At 38.8% G+C, this 20,467-nt stretch overlaps 1 protein-coding gene across 2 annotated transcripts in view; it reads right to left on the bottom strand.

Annotated features, from left to right (window-relative positions):
* UVRAG (UV radiation resistance associated) overlaps window positions 1-20,467 on the bottom strand; it is a 415,539-nt gene that overhangs the window by 243,245 nt on the left and 151,827 nt on the right. For both annotated transcript variants that reach the window (XM_069070876.1, XM_069070877.1), the window contains exon 8: window positions 11,390-11,516. In XM_069070876.1, coding sequence (XP_068926977.1) covers window positions 11,390-11,516 — 127 coding nt within the window. The remainder of the gene's footprint in view (window positions 1-11,389; window positions 11,517-20,467) is intronic.

The following is a 20,467-nucleotide window of genomic DNA, read 5'->3' as shown; positions in this document are numbered from 1 at the left end:
AATCTAATAGGTATGAGGTAGTACTTCAGAACTGTCTTAATCTGCATTTCTCTAATCAATAGTGAATTAGAGTATTTTTTCATATTGCCATAGTTTTGATTACTTCATCTGAAAATGTGTGCTGCAAGAACACAAACATTAATAACTTCTCATCCATGTGATTACAAAGCTAATAAAGTACAAATACAGGGTTTCAGAGGAAATAAGGGAGTGTCTCTGGTACAGTGTACAGACTACAAATGAGGATATGTGAATGCATTTGAAGATCAGTTGAGAAGCAGTTTGCATTCTAATGTCAAATCTTTGAAATTGTCTGCAAACAATCTGGTATCAGTGTGAGAAGTTCCAAGAACAATATTCTTAGTCAAAAGTGGTCAGTTTAATTTAATCACTATGCAAACAGCAAAATCACTGCAGAAACAAAACTATAATGTTTCCAACAGAGACAAGCTTGATGTTATAGAGGAAAAATATATTTGTAACATAATTGGGAAATATTTTATTGCTTAAGGTGCCATTAAATAATTTTTAGCATGAACATCTTGAATCAAGTCTGGTCTGTTCCACTGATCTATCTATTTTATATTAATTAGCATCAGCTAGCATTTATATAATGTGTTGAAGTTTGAAAAACACAATACAAATATTAGCTCATTTTATCCTAAAAACAATTGTGGGGAGAAAAGGTAGTATTATTATCCATATTTTTACAGATGAGGAAATTAAAGCAAACAGAGAATATTTAAACCTTATAATAATGTCTGAGAAGAGCAATTGCTCCATTGTCCTCTGTATCTTTTCATTATTTCCCTTGATATTTTAAATCGTTTCTCCTTTCTAAAACAATTTTCTTATTATCAAGTATTGTAAAGTATTCCTTTGATAAATGAATGTGTATAGTATTAAAACTATGAATTTTAAATTACTGTCATTTTTATCATATTAGTACAGCCTTCATCTTTCAAGAAATTATCAAGGAAAACTGCCCTGATATTCCAGAATCAGAGGGTAAAATAGAAATTGAAAGAATCTATCAATTGCTTCTTGAAAGAGATCCCAAAAGGAAAACTCCTAGGAATATTATGGCCAAATTCTAGAGTTCCTAGGCCAAGGAGAAAATATTGCAAGCAGTCAGAAAGAAATAAATAATTCAAGTATTGTGGAAACAGTCAGGATAACACAAGATTTAGCAACTTCTACATAAGAGATGAGAGGGCCTGGAATATAATATACCTGAGGTCAAAGGAGCTAGGATTAAAAACAAGAATCATCTACCCAGCAAAACTGAGTATAACATTTCAAGGGAAAAAATGGACATTCAATGAAACAGAGGACTTTAAAGCATTCTTGATGAAAAGACCAGAGCTAAAGAGAAAACCTCACATTCAAATACAAGACTCAAGAGAAGCATGAAAAGGTAAAGAGGAAAGAGAAATCATAACAGACTTATTAAAGTTGAACTGCTTATATTCCTACATGGAAAGATGATATTTGTAACTCATGAGACCTTTCTCAGTAAGAGGATGGTTGGAAGGAATACATACATACACACACACACACACACATATATAGACAGAGGGCACAGGATGAGCTGAATATGAAGGGATGATATCTAAAAAATAAAATTAAGGGGTGAGGGAGGAATGTACTGGGATGTACTGGGAGAAGGAGAAAGGGAGAGGTAGAATGGAATGAATTATTTCACATAAAAGAGACAAGCAAAAGCTTTTACACTGAGGGGAAAGGGGGGAGGTGAGACAATGAGTGAACCTTACTCCCATAAAATTTGGCTGAAGGAGGAATGACAAACACTCAAATGAGTATGGAAATCTATCTTACCCTACAGGAAAGTAGGGGGGAAAGGGATGGAGGGATGTGGATGATTGAAAAGAGAACAAATGGGGGGAAGAATAATCAGAAACAAATGCTTTTGAGGTGGGACAGGGCCAAAGGAGAGAACAGAATAAATGCAAGGCAGGATAGAATGGAGGGATGTACAGTTAGTCTTTCACAACATAACTATTATGGAAGTGTTCAGCAGGACTACAGATGTATAACCTACATCAAATTGCTTGCCTTCTCAATGAGGGTGGGTCAGGAAGGAGGAAAGGAAGAGAATGTGTAACTCAAAGTTTTAAAAACATAAGTTAAAAATTGTTTTTACATGCAACTGGGAAATAAGATATACAGGAAATAGGGTATAGAAATCTATTTTGACTTACAGGAAAATAGAAAAGAAGAGGATGAGAAAAGGAGGGTGGTGATAGAAAGGAAGGCAGATTGGGGGAAGGGGTAATCAGAATGCATGCTGTCTTGGGGTGCGGGGAAGGTAGAGATGGGGAGAATATTTGGAACTCAAAATCTTGTGGAAGTGAATGTTGAAAACGAAAAATAAATTAAATAATAAAAAAGGAAAAAATAAAAATAAAAGAATTTATTTTGAAGGTTGTATTACTATAGCTGTTTAGTGACTCCATGAGGTCCTTTGCTGATTCCCTAGAACTTTTTTATCTTTACAATTTTAATTTCATTGTCTTGTCTTAATGCAATCTACAATTAGAATAAGTAAGTGGGGGGAGTAGGGGAGAATACATATTTTTGCTTTCTTCCTGTATTTACCACGAAAGCTTCTGAAGTTTCTGATGGAATCCTAATAAAGCTGCCCCCAGTCCCAATATTATTGCCCTGGTCCAACTGAACAGCAGGCCCACTGTACCTACCTAACCCCCAATGTCCTAACTTTTTCATATATGCCTCACTGCTCACTGGAACAACAGGTGTGTCCCTGAACTCTCAGGAACACCAGGTATGCCCATGTGATGGGAACACAGACTACTGCCTCTACCTAGTCACTGCCCCCAGACCCATTCCCATAGAAACAGGTGTGTTCTTGTATTCAATCACAATCACATCATCCATCTAGCCCAAGACAGGTCCACAATACCTAACTATCTATCTTGACCAGACAGGATCACAATAGCTAGCCAATTGGAGGGCAACATGACCAGAACGTTTAACCACCAAACCACAGATGGGAACTCCTCCTCCATTACTTAATCCCATAACAAACTCCTCCTTTTTAATATTAATCATATTCCTATATTCTATGTAAATTTTGATTATGTAATTGCATCTTTACCCTATAAAAATCCATCTTGCTTTCTCTGAAGCTGATCGTTCCTCTTGGAACTTAGCCCATTTCATGAGAGACGTCAATATCAATAAATGCCGATAGTTGGATTAGAGGTGGTCTGACTGAATTCTTTAGATGGTTCTACCACAACACATCATGAAACCCCAACAATCCCATAGGTTCAGTGCATTTTGAGTGGGCAGCGCACCCACCACAACAGTATCCACATTGGATAATATCCTATTTTTTGGCTTAAAAATATTTTCTTATATTACAAAAGATCCCTCTACTACCATACTTTGTAGAATTTTTATTACAAATAAGGATTGTACTTTGTCACAGTCTTTTCCCACATTTATTCAGATAATCATGTGATCTGGGATGTTTTAGCTTTTAATGATTGTTTTGTTTGTTTTTCTAATATTGAACTATCCTTGTATTACTGGCATACATTCCATTTAGTCATGAGGAATGATTACTTGGATGAATTACTATAGTATGTTTGACAGAATTTTATTTAAAATTGTTGGATCAATGTTTATTAATGATAATGGTCTATAGGTTTTCTGTACTTTATCCTTCCATTGTTTAGTTGTAAAGACTGTGTTTCATATAAGGAAGAAATATGGGTGTTATCTTTCCTGATTTTAGAGAATTTTTTTGTGTGTACTATTATTAATTTTTCCTTAAAAGTTTGATAAAAAAACTTTAGTAAAATTACAGGATATAAAATAAACCTATATATTATGTCTATATATTAGCAACAAATCCCAGCAGTAAGAGATAGGAAGAGAAATTCTATTGTAAATAACCGCAGACAATGTAAAACACTTGGTGGTATAACTGCCAAGACAAACCCAGGGACTATATGAATACAATTGCAAAATATTTTTCAAACCAACAAAAACAAATCTAATAACAAAATTCATCTGGAAGTACAAAAGGTCAAGAATAACAAAGGAATCAATGGGGGGGAAAGGAAAGGAAGGAGGACTTGCCATACCAGATTTCAAACTATTTTACAAAGTGGTAATCATCAAAGCAATCTGGCACTAGCTAAGAACTAGAGTGATGTATCAGTGGAATAGATTAGGTACATAATACACAATAGTAAATAACCACAGTAATCTAGTGTTTCAAAAACCCAAAGATCCAAGCTTTGGGGACAAGAACTCACCATCTGACAAAAATTAGTAGGAAAACCAGAAAGCAGTTTGGCAGAAACTAGTTACAGACCAACATCTCAAAAAATTTACCAAGATAGTCAAAATGGGTACATAATTTAAACGTAAAAGAAAATTTATAAGTAAATTATTATGAAAACAGCATCAACGCACTTCCACTATGCTCCTATACTTGGAGGCCCTGAAGGAACTCAAATGGCACATGAAGCAGATACCACTGACAGATTATTTCAAGCTTGTGTATCCTACATGATCTCCAATGTCATCTACCCACCAAGGACAGTGTCAGATCTCACCAGTCTTGGTGTCTTGAAATAGCAGCAACAAAAGTCCCAGAAATCTCTCCCTTGGTTTTCAGAGGGAAGCAAGATAGAGAGGTTTATAGCAGTATAGTATAAAGTATAATGCCCTCATACCACTATCTGACACAGTGGAAGGCAAGATTCGGGTTAAAAAAAGTTTTCGTTTTAAGAATTTTATTTCCTGTATAACATTTACAGTACTATAGATTTCATGTGTTATAAAAAGTGAATATTAGGGGCAGCCAAGTGGCTCAGCGAGTAAGAGCACCGGCCCAAGTGTCGGGATGACCTGGGGATCGAATCCAGGCTCAGACACTTAGTACCACACCCAGAAATAACTGGCCATGTAACCTTGATCAAGTTACTTAACCCCAATTGCTTTAAAAAAAAAAAAAGTGAATATTGTCTGAAATCAATGGTTTGGTTTAGTTTTAATTGAGATGTTAGCACAAAAGGTCAAAGAATTCTAAGGAATTACTAGCAAGAAAATGTTTTCTGCATGTTACCAATTTTATTTTTTGTACTGCATTTGATGGGTTATTTCATGGTCACTGTGTTAGGAAAAGTGCGTATCATCAAAATTAATATTCTGTTATAAAACTATGCAAAAAGTATATTTCCATCAAAAGATAACAGTTTTGGATAGTTATGGGAACCTAACCCCCTATTTCCCATAGGTCCAATGCATTAACATTCACGTTTTTTACTTTCATGCTGTTTTCTAGGAAAATTATTCCCTCAAAAGTTGAAGATTGACTGTACATTACCAAATCTACTACGAACTCCTTTCCTGAGGTTTCAGGTGTTTACATGAAAAGTTCCCCAAGTTGTTGTTGTACTCAATCTAGCCATCCTAATCTCCTCAATCATGAAGTACTAGCTGCCCCTACCCACCATTTGTTTCCTAAGGAAATGTGTTGACCTTTCTAGAAGGGAGAAAATCCACACACACATTCCCCCCCCCCCCCAAAAAAAGACCCTCTCTTATCGGTGCCCTTGTCTTACAAATGATGATACTAAAAATCCTCATCACTTCCCATGGAACACTGACCTTTAAGGCTTTTTGGTTTGTTAACATTTCTTTCAGGGTGAAAGAGGACCCTTAAAGACATGCCCAACTTTAAGACCTAAGGTTTTATGAAATTACCAACACATCTCCCCCTTGTCTCTGAAATGGGAAAGATGGCACAAAACAAAAGCATACATCTTGAAGTAATGGGAAGACCAAAATTGTTTTTTTAGGAGACACTAGTGAAGTGCTATCTGGTTTTTCTTTAATGTCATAAGCCAAATTACTAATCCATGCTAGAAATGAATGACTATTTGTGAGTTTTTTTTTAAATAACCAGTAACACCAAAGAGTTTAGTTCTTAGACCAGCTAGAAGTTACCCTCCCCCCCCATCCAAGACTATGAAACTTAAAAACCACTTCAGGAGTACAGAGAAATAGGTGTTATTACATAGAAGGCGAAATAAGGCACAAAGGAATTAAGCAAGTCAATAAGCTATCACCATGAATAAAATCTAATTTTTGGATCTCTCCAACAAAACATCCTGTGTCTTGCAGAATTTTTACATACGTGTGTGTGTGTGTGTGTGTGTGTGTGTGTGTGTGAGAGAGAGAGAGAGAGAGAGAGAGAGAGAGAGAGAGAGAGAGAGAGAAAGGAGACCGAGAGCATGCACCTGGATTCTTCTAAGAGTTTAAATTAATCCATATGGTGCTATTGGGAGGTAGCGATCCTTGATGAACAGATGTGTAAAAAGACAAACATGTGGAATAATTCTTTTTTTGGTTGCTCAGAGGAATCAGTAGCAGAGCCCAGATTAAAAATCAGAAGTTCTAGCTTGTCAGACCTGACTCCAAGTTCATAGGCTCAAAACCCTAAGGCAAAATAAGTACTAACAAGGGAAAAACGTCACCCTGAGTAAGAAGTCCTCAGCATAATTTATATAAGTGAACTATTTCACCACCACAACTAAAGTGCATTAAATCACCACTATAAATGAAAGAGACAGATTTTGTTCTTCCATCATTGCAAAACCAGTAAAGCAAAAACTTCTGCAAATCACAGTTCTCTATAAACTAATTTAATCAAGTCATGAAATCACAACATACCCAAATAATTTGTACTGAAGAGCATACAGGAGCTACTTTCATCACCGCTATGTATTACTTAGGGAATTCTAAGTTGCATTATTAAGTTTAACTTGTGTAAAGGTAGCTTTCTAAGTTAAATTTGTTTTGCATAAGAATACATCTGGTAATTTTCCTATAAAGAAGGCTGCTTGATGAAGTAGTAAAAACACAGGAAAATGGAATCAAAGGTCTTGTGTTCAAATTCTAACTCCATTCCTTACTAGTTTTGTAACCAGGAATAAATAAATCACTTGCCTTCTTTCAGTCTCAGTTTCCTCTTTTCCAAAAGGAAGAGGATAGATGAGAATCAATACTCCAGTTACAACATCCTCAAAGTCATATAGTCCCATCCTCTCATTTTATATAGCAAAAAACTGAGGCTCAGAGGAATTAAGTGACTTACTCAAGGTCATACAGGGATTCAAGAGGCAAATCTGGGATCCAAGTTCAGGTCCTGCACCTTGATGTCTGGTGCAGACTGTCCTGACCAGGTGATCTTTAAGATGCCTCCCAAATCTGTATCCTATTATGCCACCACTGTGTCAGTGAGGTTAGCACAGGAGTTCTCAAACAAAGGCCCTACTAACACATGCAGATGCCAAACCTGACAGCTCCTCAAATGAGTGGCTTTACCCTCCTTCTGCCCCCCATGCCTCATCAGTTTTATCCAAGGACAGTAGAAGTGGCAACACCTCCCCTTCCATGCTTAGGATTAACCCTGTTATCAGCACATATCTAATTCCAAGTAATTTTCAAAAAGTAAAAACCACTTCTGCTCACCAAAAGGGGATAGTCAGTCAGTCAACAAGTATTTATTTAATAACTTACTCTGTGCCGTGCAATATGCTTAGAATACAAAGAAAGGTAAGATTATGGTCCTTGCCCTCAAGAAGCTCCCACTCTAGTGAGGGAGACAAGATGCAAGTAACCGTGTGCCTGCAAGAGATAATCTCATGAGGAAGCACTAGTGATATGGAGGTGGGAGAATTAGGAAAAGTTTCCACTGAATTACTGGAAATTCAGTGTTGAAGGATGAGTTTCTATAAAACAATTTCTTATTAAAGACTCAGGAAAACTCATTTCTTCTCTACTTCAGAGAGAGTAATTAGTTTTTCATCAATGGAGGTAAAAAAAAAAACTGACCATTTTTTGGGGGGAAGACATTAGTGGGATTCACAACTTAGGTAAGAGGTACAGAAGCTGACTTCTGAGACATCCTTTACAATTTTACAGCTTTATATCAGAAGGTGAAAATGTTTTGTTATACAAGAACAAAAGTGAAGATGGAATTAGAAAGAATGGCCACTAAAGTATGATTAGACTCTAAAGAGTTAATTTTCAGCAAGCATTTAGGAACCATATAGGTGGACACTGCTTCAGTGTGTGTAAAACAACTACAAAAAAATTTTAGTCTATTAAACTGGGTTCAACTGGCACAAAGATTGAGTTTACAAAGAAATAAGGAGCTGGCTACCAAGGAAGGTTATGATTCTATCCCTGAGATCTTTAAAAATGGGATAGAAACTGTGTGTCTTGGCTGGTTTAGGTTGTTTGTTCACTTATCTACAGCTCAGAAAACCTTATAGATTCCCTTAATTCTAAAGCTTTATAAAGACTTTAGCTATAAATATATTTGTATTGTAAATAATAATAATACATTTTAAGGTTTACAAATATCTTATTTTACTCTTACAACAACCTTGTGAGGTAGGTGCTATTATTATCTCCATTTTAGGCACAGAGAACCTTAGACAGAGAAAGGTGAAGTGACTTGCCGAGGATTACACAGCTAGTAGGTATGTGAGACCAGATTTAGTATCAGGTCTTCCTGACTCTAGGCCCAGTACTCTATCTACCGCACCACCTAGCTGCCTTAGAGAACTCCATAAATGTTAGTTACTACCATTATCATTATTCCAACCACATGATTTGAAGAGGGTAAAACAAGGAAATTAGTAAAACAACCAAGAACCCAAGTCAGAAAATCCGATCTCCTTACATTTATCTATTAGGCACATACATACATATATCTGTGTATATACATATGTCTGTATATCTATATCCATACTGAATCACATAAAAATATTTCTAGATACACACACACAATGGATTCTATAAAACATTTTACTTTTTTAGGGAAGGTATTAAATTAGCCCCAATCCCCATCTCTATGTTCCTTTAAATCATTAAATTCTTCATACACTTTTATGACATCCACTACAGATAATTCATTCCAGGATTTCTAGAAGCAGCCTCTCCCAGCGTCCTTTAATTTCAGTGTCTTCCCTCTGATATTACTTCCAATTACCTTGAATATATCTTGTATGTACATAATTTGCAAGTTGTTCCCTATTCCTCAACCCCATGAAAATGTGAGCTCCTCGAGCCTAGGGACTCTTTTTACCTTTATTGTTTTCAAAAGTGCTTAGTGCAGTACCTGATGCATGGTAAAAGTTCAATAAGTAATAATAGCTAGTATTATATAATGCTTTAAGGTTTGTAAAATGAGTTACAAATATCATCTTCTTTGATCTTTATAACAACACTGGGAGGTTGGTATTATAATATTATGTCCATTTTACAGATGATAAATCTGAAGCAGCAAAGGTTAAACAATTTGTCCAGGGTCATACAACTAGAAAGTTTCTAGGGCATTATTAGAACCTAGATCTTCCTAACTACAGATCAGGCACTCTACCCTACTACACAAGCTTGCTGACTTGTTGACAGGAACAATGAGTACAAGTTACAGAGAAGTAGGCTTTGCTTTAATAGAAGTAAAAAGTTCTTAATAATTAGAGTTTTTCAAAAGTGAAATGGGACATATCAGGATATAATGGTTCCCCACTACTAATCACTCATCAAAAGAGTTGAAGAGTGTATTTTTAATAACATTAAGAGCTAGAATACATAACCCTTGGGGTCCTTCCAATTCTGAAAACCAATTCAATTCTACTAACATTTATTAAGCATCTACAGCATTCAGAACACTCTGCTATTTATGGTAATATGAGGCTTCTACTTTTATGGAGTTAAATTTTTATAATTCAGTGAAACAAACATTTATTTAATACTTGTTATGTGCAATGCCCTTTACCAGGTATTGGTGGAAATCAAACGATACTTCCAAAAAATACACTTTTTCACATAAGATACTTCCTACAATAGTTAGTCATGTGAATAAGAGGGCTCTATGTGTTTGTTCAGGGTTCTTTGGCTCATCATAAGAATGTTAGGAAGGGGAAATTTTCCCATACTCTCTAATGATTTACCATGCCATTATGTGTCAGAATTTCCATTAATTTCTAAAATAGGTTTTTTTTTCCTTCAACAACAAAAATTTTGGAATATGAACAAGTTCAAGCTCCTTCAGGACACCATCAGTCTAAAACTGTCTGTATAATCAATCAACATAACATTTTTTTTCTCCAAGATTTTTCCCTGAAAGTTAACAGCCCAAATAAGTCCTGAATGAGAAGCTGAGAAAGACAGGTAAAAATGATTAAAACCCTAGCCCTCATGTTCTTGAGAGAGGTATTGTAACGGCAACACACTGGCATACCCAGGATAGCTGCTAGCATAGGTTTTTAGATGTGCTTTACTAGGAAAGCTAGCTGTTTGAGGAGTCAACAACCTTTTTTAAATTATATTCACTAGTTCAGGTGAAAAAGCAGCAACCTGAACTTCAGAGAAAATAAAAAGAAAAAATAGAGTAAAATACAAGCAGAGAAATAAAAACTAACAGACAGAGCTCTGACAGGCTGAATCAACTATACACTTTACATACATCCCTTTACATCTGAGCAGGCAGGGCACTCTAAGCATGTAGCCACTCAGAATCTCAACCAGGGAATTACAAGAACCTTCTCATAAGTGAGTCCCCAAAACAAAATATATACACTTCTCAGAGTCAGAGGGCATCATAACCCTCATTAGAAATTATCAAAAGGTGTGAAAGCCTTCCTACAAGTAAGCCTCCCCTAAACAAGCTTCCCTTAATAGGCTCCAGGTGAGGCTTATTAATGGGCAGTGAAGATCTTAAATCCCATTAACATTACAGATATCCACCAAACCAGTCTTAAAATAACATTGGGGGAAAGATGCTAAAAGTTTATTTTCTACATATTTTTAAATGGATCTGATTTTTAAAAATTCATCTGACCATTTAAAATATTTCAAACATCAATTAAATATGAGATTAGAAACCCCGGTTGCACTACTTAATCAAGCTAAAAGAAGGACCTGGGATGTGTTTTCCAGAAGGTGTCTATGTACATTTACATAGGTTTTTTTGTTTTGAGTATTTGTGTGTGTGTGATGATGTGACTACAAAGTCATTTACAGAGCAAGCTTATGAGGGTGGGGACTTTGGGACTATAACTAGAAAATGTCACATGGGCTATTTAAAGAAAATCTTAGGTACTGACTCAAAGCTACATATTATGATAAAATGTAATAGATGAAAAGGAAAAATCAAATTAGATGGCTCTACTATGTTCTAAGCCTAATGATGCCAACAGATGCAACTAGTGCCTATTTACAGAAAGATGACTATATGGATTATAGAGAGAAGAAGAAAAAGAAACTAATAAACAAGTATGACAGATAATTACTCCTGTGTTTCTTCACTTACCTTTGTCCTGTAATGCAATTTGCTGCTTGTGCAGTAAAGCCACTTCCCTCCCCAGGGCTTTCTTTTGTCTTTCCAGCTCATTCCGAAGAACCAAAAGTTTCAGTTGTAGGCACTCACTCTCCTTTTTCTAGAGAAAGAAAAAAAAAATGAGTCCTTCAGCATTTGTAAATATTAAAAAAGTACTGTCCATGAATACTCAACAAACAACTAGGTTTCATTAAGCTTTAAAACCAAGAACAGTCTCTGCTTACATTTCAGTGGGAGCAGCAGAAAACCTAAATGTGAATCCTGCTACTACCTGTTTGTTTAACTTTGGAAGGTCATGTCTCCTCCATGGTTTTCTTCTTCTCCATATGAAAAAGAGAAGGATAAACTAGATGACCTTTAAAGTTCCTTCTAGTTCTAAAATCTAGGATGCTATAAATCTAATTAGAAATAGAAATACCTGTATTGAAAGATCACTCTTTTTTGAGAGCCACAGATCCTTCACTGACCATCTGATGTTCATATTAGAAGGCAGTGTCAAGTAATGGGGAAAAGCCCTGAACTTGTACTTGGAAGATTTGGTTTTAAGTGTTAGTTGTATCTGAGTCACTCATTATGTGCCCTTGGAGAAGTCCTTTAACCTTTTTGAAGTTTAGTCTTTTCATCTGTAAAATGGGGACAATAATAAACTACCTGCTTCATAAGATTATTATGAGGAATAACGAGATTATTTATGTGAATGTACTTTTAAACATTAATATAATCACATAAATGAAAGTTTTTATTGATTTTTTCTCATTTTAAATTTGGTATCCAGTGAAAGATGATAGGAGAGGCGGCTAGGTGGCGCAGTGAGTAAAAGCGCCGGCCCTGGAATCAGGAGGACCTGAGTTCGGTTCTGGCCTCAGACATTAACACCCACACAAAAAAACTAGCTGTGTAACCTTGGGCAAGTTACTTAACCCCAATTGCCCTCCAAAAGGCAAAAAAAAAAAAAGTAGATATGGAAGGAGAAGAGAAACATATTAGCATTTTAAATACCAGCTATTTTGGTAAGCACCTTACAAATATCTCAATCTGATTCTCACAATAACACTGTAAAACAGGCACTATTATCGGTTGAGGAAACAGGCATAAAAAGGTTAAATATTTTGCCCATGGTCACACAACTAGCAAGTATCTGAGGCCAGATCTAAACTCAGGTCTTCTTGGCTCCATGCCTAGTGTTCCACTGCTCCATCTAGCTTCCTGGTGGAAGCGAAAAAAACTATTTGTTTGAGTTCACAATAGCTGAAGGACAGGAGAAATCATCTGAAATGAACTGAATAACTCTCAGGACCCTAAGTATTTTCTGGCCATATCAACACAAGCCACGACACTCCTACCAGGCCTTCTTACTACCTCCTCCCTCTCCATCCTTGACCATAGATGGACCCTGATAAGAGACCTTCTAACTTAGCTTGCCTGGAACCAAAATACCCAGTTACTTCCTGGCCACTTGCTACAAATCGTCCTTCTAGTCTCCACTCCAAATATTTCTCTCTCTACTTTCCTTTTCTTCATCCACTGTTTTGTTCCCCCAGTAAAATTCTTCTTGCCTTGCTCCTTGAGAGCAGGGACTATCTTGAAACCCTAACCCTCAGCAGAGTTGCTTGTTAATTATATATGCCACTCATGAAAGGATCACTATCTAACAGGGTTACCACCCCTCCTTTCACCACCCTCCCCAACATGAGTTAGGCTAGTTTGATCCTGGAAGTCAGGGCTTGATTGGCTCAAGGTGCTAAGGATCAAACTGCAGCTTGTACCAACAGGTCTCAGCCAGCACACCACATCTCAATGATATCTGAGACATAAAACAGGACCTTGAAAACAGGAGTGAGGAACAGACTTGGGAATGTGTGGTAGGAAAGCCCAGGGATTATCCTGTTACTGCATCACAACATATAATTTCTCCTACAGAGGGAACAGGGCCTGGGTGGGCTTTTACCACCTGGAAACCAGGAAGGATTCAAGAGCACTTCGAACAGCAACTTAATGAGTCACTAGAGTGTGGCTGCTGAGGTCATGGTCCAACAGAGTCAGCATGGAGACACTCTCCACAGTAGTTACATAGGCTTGGGGAGCTCTCCAGGAACTCCAGGTTGGTTGAATCTGGTATATGCTCCAAATAAAGGCTGTCTTTTGGCTTTGTTAAGGTGGCTAAAATAGTTATATTTACCCGCACAGGGATCTGCAAGGAAGGAGATTATATTTCTAAAGTAAATGGTGCTGATAAACTGATTTGATCTGTTGGGGGAGAGAGGGGATGCCACATCCAACTGATGGAATCCTAATAAAGCTGCCCTCAGCTCCAATATTCTTAACTTCATTATAGGCCCCACTGCACCTACCCAGTCCAGTACCCTCCCCCATGTCCTAACTTCTTCATATATGCCTCACTGCTCACTAGAACAACAGGTGTGTCCCTGAACTCTTAGTTTCCACAGAAACAGCAGGTGTGTCCATATGATGGGATCCCAGCCACTGCCCCCAGAACCATTCCCACAGAAACAGGTATGTTCTTGTATTCAATCACAATCACATCACTCATTTAGCCCAAGACAAGACCACAATATCTAACTATCTATCTTGACCAGACAGGACCACAACACCTAGCCAAATGGAGAGCATCACAAGCAGAATGTTTTAACCACTGAACCATAGATGGGGCCTCCTCCTCCATTACTTAATCCCCTAACAAACTCCTCCTGCCTTTTTAATATTAATCATATTCCCATATTCTATGTAAATTTTGATTGTGTAATCAGCATCTTTACCCTATAAAAATCCATCTTGCTTTCTGTGAAGCTGATCGTTCTTCTTGGAACTTGGCCTACTTCATGAGAGGCATCGATCTCAATAAATGCCTGTACTTGGACTCTGAATTCTTTGAGGTGGTTCCACCACATCATATCATGAAACCCCAACAGTATTTGAGTGGGCAGAGCCCCCACTGCAACAGTTTTTGGTGTCCTTGGGTTTAAATTACAACACAATGACCAGTCTATCTCAGGGGAAATTAGATTCCCCTTTCTGGGCAGAGTCCCAGCTGATATGGATTTTTTTTTTTTTTTGCCTTTTGGAGGGCAATTGGGGTTAAGTAATTTGCCCAAGGTTACATGGCTAGTTTTTTTGTGTGGGTGTTAAGTGTCTGAGGCCAGAACCGAACTCAGGTCCTGCTGACTCCAGGGCCAGCTCTTTACTCACTGAGCCACCTAGCCGCCCCTGCTGATAGGGATTTTTACCACAATATTCTGATATGGAATGATCAACAAACAAAACTGGGGCAAGAGGCTTGGATAGGGGCAATCTTGGACAAATACTGCTATCGGTACAAACAAGTATTCTGGGATTGGGGCACAGAGCTCCTCCTCACCTTCCTAGGTAGGCAAAAGGAGGTAATAGTCTCATAGGGTTTGGGAATGGTTCCTGAAACGGAGGAGATAAGAAAGCAACTGATGGCTAGGCTGTGGGGATACTAGCAAAATTGTACTGTGAAATCCAACAAAGGAAAGCAGAAACCCCTCAACACCATTCTAGCCTAATGAACCTACCCTTCCCCACAAAGGTCCTTCCTCATCTGGATCACACACATGAAATTACAGAGACTAGATCATGGAAGAAAGGGATACCATGAACTCCTGGGGATCAGAATCTATGTGAACCCTCACAGAAACCTCTTTGCAGGTTAATGTGGATAGGGATTAAATGCCAACACTTGGAGTTACCCAAACCACCCTATATATTTAACACCAAATAATATCAGGTCTACTAGGAGTGAAAGATATTTCTTCTCTAGTTATAAGGATGAAGGAAGCTAGTGGATTTGTTATACTTCCTCCCTCTTGCAATCAACTGTGGCCTAAGAGGAAAACAGATGGCACCTGGCCCTGAAGCTGCTCCTGACTTTATCAATTATGACAGGCAAATGAGGTGGTCCAGGCCCAAAGTGGGGATGGGATTACTGACTTTCCCAATGCTATTTTATCTATTTATATGGCTGAGATTATCCAGGGCAAGTTTGCTTTCACCTGGAAAGGAGGCCATCCTTCCCAGGGCTACCTGAACTCTCCCTCATAGTCACTGTTCCCTCATCCTGGTAGGCAGAGAACTGAAAGATGCCTCCCTTACTGAGGACAGATATATCACAAACTTGATGACATCATGTTGATCAGGAGGGATGAGATTACAGAAACAGAGGTCATAAATCATTTTCGAAATGGGTCCTACTCGGTATTTCCCAATTAGCCCCAATCCTCTACACGTCCCCATCACGCCCCAAGAACCTCTTCATCCTGGCATGACTTTCAGGCCTGGGATTCACACCTCTTCGGTATCCTCTAGCCCCTGGGCCCCTACCTCCCCCATTAGAGAGTGGACAATACAGAGTGCTTCCTAGAATCTCCATTTAAGGAGAGCATCCAGCTCAACCATCTCTTCATTTCCCAGTCTCTGGATGTCTCTAGCATGCCCCTTTGCCCAAAGAGGCACCTTCTCACCCCCCTCTGCATTTCATCTTCCTTCTGAGTGCTCTCTATCCTTATTAGATTGTGAGCTCCTTGAAGGCTGTCATTCACCTTTCTTTGTCTTCCCAAAGCTTAGCACAATGCATGGCACATTGTAGGCACTTAAAAATACTTGGTTGGCTGTCTTTCATTCTGAAAGAGGACCAAAATGACATGACTATGTTGGAGTCAAGACAGTGTGTACAACAGGGCTGATCAGAACAATATGAGTTCAGATGGCTCTCCCAAAGGCCAGGCACAAATAGTGCACATGAACATTTGAAGTGGAGATGTCTCTAAATTTGTGCATCTTACGTTTCTTTTGAGCTACTGCAGTTCTGCTTCAACAGCAAATTCTTTGATGTGGCCATGCCATACTTCGTGGTCCTTTTTCCAATGCCTTCCACATATCATTACCGATTCCAAAGTTCTCGAGTGTCCTTGTATTGCTTCTTCTGACCTCCATGTGAACATTTGCCTTCCTTGACTTCTCCATAAAATAGCCCCTTAGGCAAACGTTATGTTTGTCATTCAAACAATGTGGCTAGCCAATGGGAAAAGCACTCTGTGCATTAGAGTTTGAATGCCTGGCAATTCAGCTCAAGAAAGGCATCAGGTACATTATCTTACCAGATGATCTTCAAAACTTTCTTAAGACAATTCAGTGGAAAAGATTCGGTTTCTTGGCATGGGGCCTGGCAGACTGTCTGGGTTTTACAGGTATGTATGAAGTCAACACAACAGCTGTGTAGCCCTCCAGACTGCCAGTGAGGCAGTCTAATACCTCTTCTCTCCCACACTTTCCTTCAGAGCCTACCAAACACCGAGCTAACTCTGGCAATGCGTGCATCAACCTCACCGTCTGCGTGGACATGCCTGGAAGGTACACTAATTACACTTATCCACACTATTCAGTCTCTCCACTTGCTATAACCACATATATAATCCACAATTCACATATGGATAGTAAGTATGATGCTAGCTGGGGGAGAACCTGTGTTTTCTTGATATTAATTATTAGGCCAAAATTAACAAAAGCAGCAGCAACCTTATCCCCACTTTGTTGCATCTCAGCCTCAAAGTCTGCATTAAATACCTAATCATCTGTGAACAAAAAGTCATGTACCAATTCTCCCTCCACTTTAGTCACAGTCCTTTCAAGTTAATTAATTTACCATCAGTGTAATAGCTAACCTTGATGGCATTTTTGTCTTCATTGAAGGAGTCTGACAACACTGCTAAAAACATCGTGTTAAAAAGTATGGGAGGGGTGGCTAGGTGGCACGGCAAATACAGGGCGTCAGGAGGACCTGAGTTCAAATCCGGCCTCAGACACTTAACACTTATTAACCAGGTGACCTTGGGCAAGTCACTTAACCCCAACTTCCCTGCCTTCCCCCCTCCAAAAAGAAAAAAAAAAGTATGGTAACATATCTCACACAACCCTGCTTCACTTCACTGATGACTGAGAAAGTGTTCCATCATCTATTATCCAGAACCTGTGTAAGCATCTTGTCATAAAACCAATGTACAATACTGATGAACTTCTCTGGGCAACCAAATTTTGACATAACTTTCCATAAGCCCTCACATCTAAACATATCAAAGGCCTTGGTCGGACTGACAAACATTGTGTACAACCTCTATTTTGCTCCTTGCATTTCGCCTATAGTTACTGGTCAGCAAACACCACATCGACCACTCCTTAGCCCTTTCTGAAGCCACAAGGGCTCTCAGGTAGATGACCATCTTCCAGGTGAAGGATCAGTTTATTAAGGAGGACTCTGGCAAGAATCTTCATAACATTTTTTTCTGACCTCATCCAGATTTGTCATGGTTGGAGCAGAAGCACTAATGATGGTGGCATGGTGCTTTCTTGCAAGTGGCAATTGCATTGTCATAAGCCTGTCATTCACTCCTCTTGGAAGGTATACAATCTTCTTGACTAGGTTAGTTTTGATTGCAAAAACAATGCCAGCTTCAAAATGCTCCTCCTGTCACCGAGGCCACTCCAGAAAAAATGCATATCCAGCTCTGACTTAAGCTGGCTTTCATTTGCCAGCCTTGTTTCATTCAGGGCTGATAATGAGATGCAATACCCGCTGAGTTTACTCACAATAAGAGATATTTGTCTGTCAGGTCTAACTGATTTCATGTTGTCCATAAGGGTGTGCACATCCCATGTACTGATGATGAACAGAATCATCTTCAAAAAAGTTTTTGTTCTATTTTTTGTGTTTTGAACACAGGGTAGGATCCCACCTGCCATAGTAAGAAGGCCAGTAGGAAGGCCCTTTTCTAGCCCCTTCCTATGCTGGGAGATGAACAGTGTGATACTTAAAAAAGGCTGCTCAGTTACCCATGGGGTTGCTGAATATCACTCCTTCTTCAATCCAGTTAAGATGACCCTACAACCAGGGGCACCTATGTGTAGAGTTGTGAATATAGCTCCCAGTGTATATGTAACTGTTGTTTTATCACTTTCCCATCACTCCTCTCAGACTAGAGACAGACAATGGCTGATTGCTGGGGCTCACATGACAAACAGGAATGGTGCTCAGTAGCAAACCACCAGCCAAGTTACAAGACAGCACAGTAGTGACTAGAGGAAAGCAGGGACAGAGACAAAGACTATTACTTCTTTATCTTCTTTTACATCCTCTACATTTTTCACAGCCATCAGAAATCCTCAGGTGCGCCACAAGCAGCCCATGGGCCATATGTTATGCAGGCTTGGTCCAAAACATAAAAGAAAACAAATTTTAAGAGATACGTGTTCCTGTTTTTTTTATGATGCAGTGTGTGGGGGATAATTTGCAGTGAAATTTCCCCATTCTGAAAAATCAAATCTAGAGTGGCTTCAGCATTTACTAGGCCTAAGTTTAGAAATCACCTGACCTTGCAGGAATCTGGGACTTAGGGCAATGGAGACCCTTCCCAGTACCACCTCAGCACAAGATATGCCAAATAAGGACAGTAGTGCTTTCTCAAATGTACATTGGATAGTCTATTGTTTCCTTGTTCCAGTACTTGAGTTAGACTGCTATGCTTAGATTGTGCACCTGACTTCCTACCAATGGAAGAAAAGGGTAAGGAGGGGGTGGGGGAGAATTCCATGTTAGGGCTCTATAATTTCGCCATTTCCTTTTATAAACTGCTTCTCCTCCCTGACCATTTGTCAGGAGGGTGGCCCTTTTTCGAGAGCATAATAAACTATTCTTTTCTGCTTCCTACCTTGAGAAACCTCTGAGTATTATTTGGGTAAGGATTTCTCTGCACACAGTTTTTGGGGTGCTCACAAGTGTGATATACAAAGCACTTTCCTCACAATCCATATTTATATAGACAAAGAAAGTTTAAAAAACAATTTTCCCTTAAAAAGCAATTATAGATGGGAATGATGGGGTTTAGGCTCTTGGGAACCCTTTGAATCTTCCCAGAGGATGAGGCATGTGCATGAGGCCATAAGCCTTTCATTATCACTAGGCCCAAATTTCTGTTACTCTTAACCTAGTTTAGCCCTCCATTGTCCAGCTACTTCCCACCCTTGATCCTATCAAAATATCTATACTGGGAAGCTAAGTGGCAGTGAACAGAGTACCAGCCCTGGAGCCAGGAGGACCTGAGTTCAAATCTGGACTCAGACACTTAAACACAAAACTAGCCATGTGACATTGGACAAGTCACCGAAACCCAACTGCCCTACCTTCCCTCCACCAAAAAGAAAAAAAAAATCTATACTCAAATCTGTTACCCTTAAACTAGCCTAACCCTCCCTTGTCTGTCATCTCCAGGTAACCTTCAGCTATTTCAGACCCTTAATCCCATTCCTGAAGTCTGACCTCAGTTCCTCAAGACCCTCCCCAAACCCTTCCTCTAGACTACCACCAGATCCCTCCCAGAGTCTTTATGCATATAAGATCCATCTTGCCTCCATGAAGGTGTTGCAGTTCACTTTAGCTCAGAATCAGTCTGTGTCAGATTGTTCCAGCCCACTTGTCCAATACAAGCATCACAAATACTCAGGCTCCTTAAGAGTCTTATCCAATATGGAGAATCTTTAATAAACTTTGTTTTCTTTGGCTGAGAGAAGGCTTGAGTTGAATTCATTTGGCAGGACCCAGCATGTTGGTATTCTGGGGTCTTGGGCCCAAAAACCTCAACAGGTAATATATATTATTCTCCCTATTTTACATTGATGCTAAGCAAAACTATGCAACTTACTGAGGGCAACTAAAGAATGAAGAATCAGGGCCACAACAAATTGGTCTTGGTGCTTTAAATCCAGTATTCTTCTTGTTATAACATGATATGTCTCCATAACCACCATGTGAAACTGATAGAGAAAATGAAAGAAATGTGGAGTAATAAACAGAAAACATTACAAGTCTGAATGAAGAAGTACAAAGAAGGAGCTAAAAGGCAGACATGGCTGAAAGAGAGTACAATGCAGACTCAGAAGAATAGGAGACAGTATGGGCCAAGCTCAATGTTTCCTAATTAAGGCATCATAACTTAATTGAGGAGGGAGAAGTGAGTGTCAATC

This window comes from Petaurus breviceps, unplaced genomic scaffold, assembly GCF_028583685.1.
Source record: "Petaurus breviceps papuanus isolate PSGF00001 unplaced genomic scaffold, PetGlider_PUasm1.0 90823, whole genome shotgun sequence".
In the NCBI taxonomy this organism is placed as follows: domain Eukaryota; kingdom Metazoa; phylum Chordata; class Mammalia; order Diprotodontia; family Petauridae; genus Petaurus; species Petaurus breviceps.
The sequence above is the reverse complement of the archived record's forward strand: the minus strand, read 5'-3'. Positions and strand labels throughout refer to the sequence as shown.